We start from the raw sequence: 586 nt of genomic DNA, 5'->3' as shown, positions 1-586 counted from the left end.
GCAGCAGCAGCAACAGCAACAGCAACAGCTGCTGCTCCTGTAGCTGCTCCTGCTGCTGCTGCTGCTGCTCCTGCTGCTGCTGCTCCTGTTGCTGCAGCAGCAGCAGCAGCTGCTGCTGCTGCTGCTCCTGCTGCTGCTGCTGCTGCTGCTGCTCCTGCTGAGTTGATGCCTGTGAAGGTGCGCCTCTCTCGCCAGGTCATTTGGATGCGGGGGGGGAGACAGCCTGCTGCTGACTTGCTGCTGCCTGTTAGCAGCAGCAGCAGCAGCAGCAGCAGCAGCATTAGCTGCAGCAGCAGCAGCAGCAGCAGCAGCGGCAGCAGCCGCAATAGCATGATTTGGCGCAGGGCTTGCACCAGGTGCAGCGGCATCTGTTGCTGCTGCTGCTGCTGCAGCATCTGCATGTCAGCAGCAGTGAAGCAGCAGCAGCAGCAAATGCTGCGGGGGGTGGCGCTGCTGCTGCAGTGGGTTGACGCGCAGCTGGGGGGCCGCTCCTGCGTCTCCTTCTCCCCGGATGGATTGGCAGCAGCGTTGCTGCAGCAGCAGCAGAACTCAGCAGCAGCAGCAGCAGCAGCAGCAGCAGCAGCAC

General features: G+C 63.5%; 2 protein-coding genes across 2 annotated transcripts in view; one reads left to right on the top strand and one right to left on the bottom strand.

Moving 5' to 3' along the window:
* The window catches only part of EMH_0004780 (uncharacterized protein), a gene marked incomplete at both ends in the record, with an annotated part of 591 nt that extends 391 nt beyond the window's left edge, over positions 1–200 (bottom strand). The window contains one exon of the mRNA XM_013496924.1: positions 3–200. Within this exon, the coding sequence (XP_013352378.1) occupies positions 3–200 (198 nt within the window). The remainder of the gene's footprint in view (positions 1–2) is intronic.
* A 130-nt stretch (positions 201–330) lies between these two features.
* The window catches only part of EMH_0004770 (uncharacterized protein), a gene marked incomplete at both ends in the record, with an annotated part of 6,673 nt that continues 6,417 nt past the window's right edge, over positions 331–586 (top strand). The window contains 2 exons of the mRNA XM_013496923.1: positions 331–356; positions 527–586. Of these exons, the coding sequence (XP_013352377.1) occupies positions 331–356; positions 527–586 (86 nt within the window). The remainder of the gene's footprint in view (positions 357–526) is intronic.

This window comes from Eimeria mitis, genomic scaffold, assembly GCF_000499745.2.
Source record: "Eimeria mitis Houghton genomic scaffold, Emh_scaff238, whole genome shotgun sequence".
Classification (NCBI taxonomy): domain Eukaryota; phylum Apicomplexa; class Conoidasida; order Eucoccidiorida; family Eimeriidae; genus Eimeria; species Eimeria mitis.
Note: the sequence above shows the minus strand (reverse complement) of the source record. Positions and strands in the feature narration are given on the sequence as shown.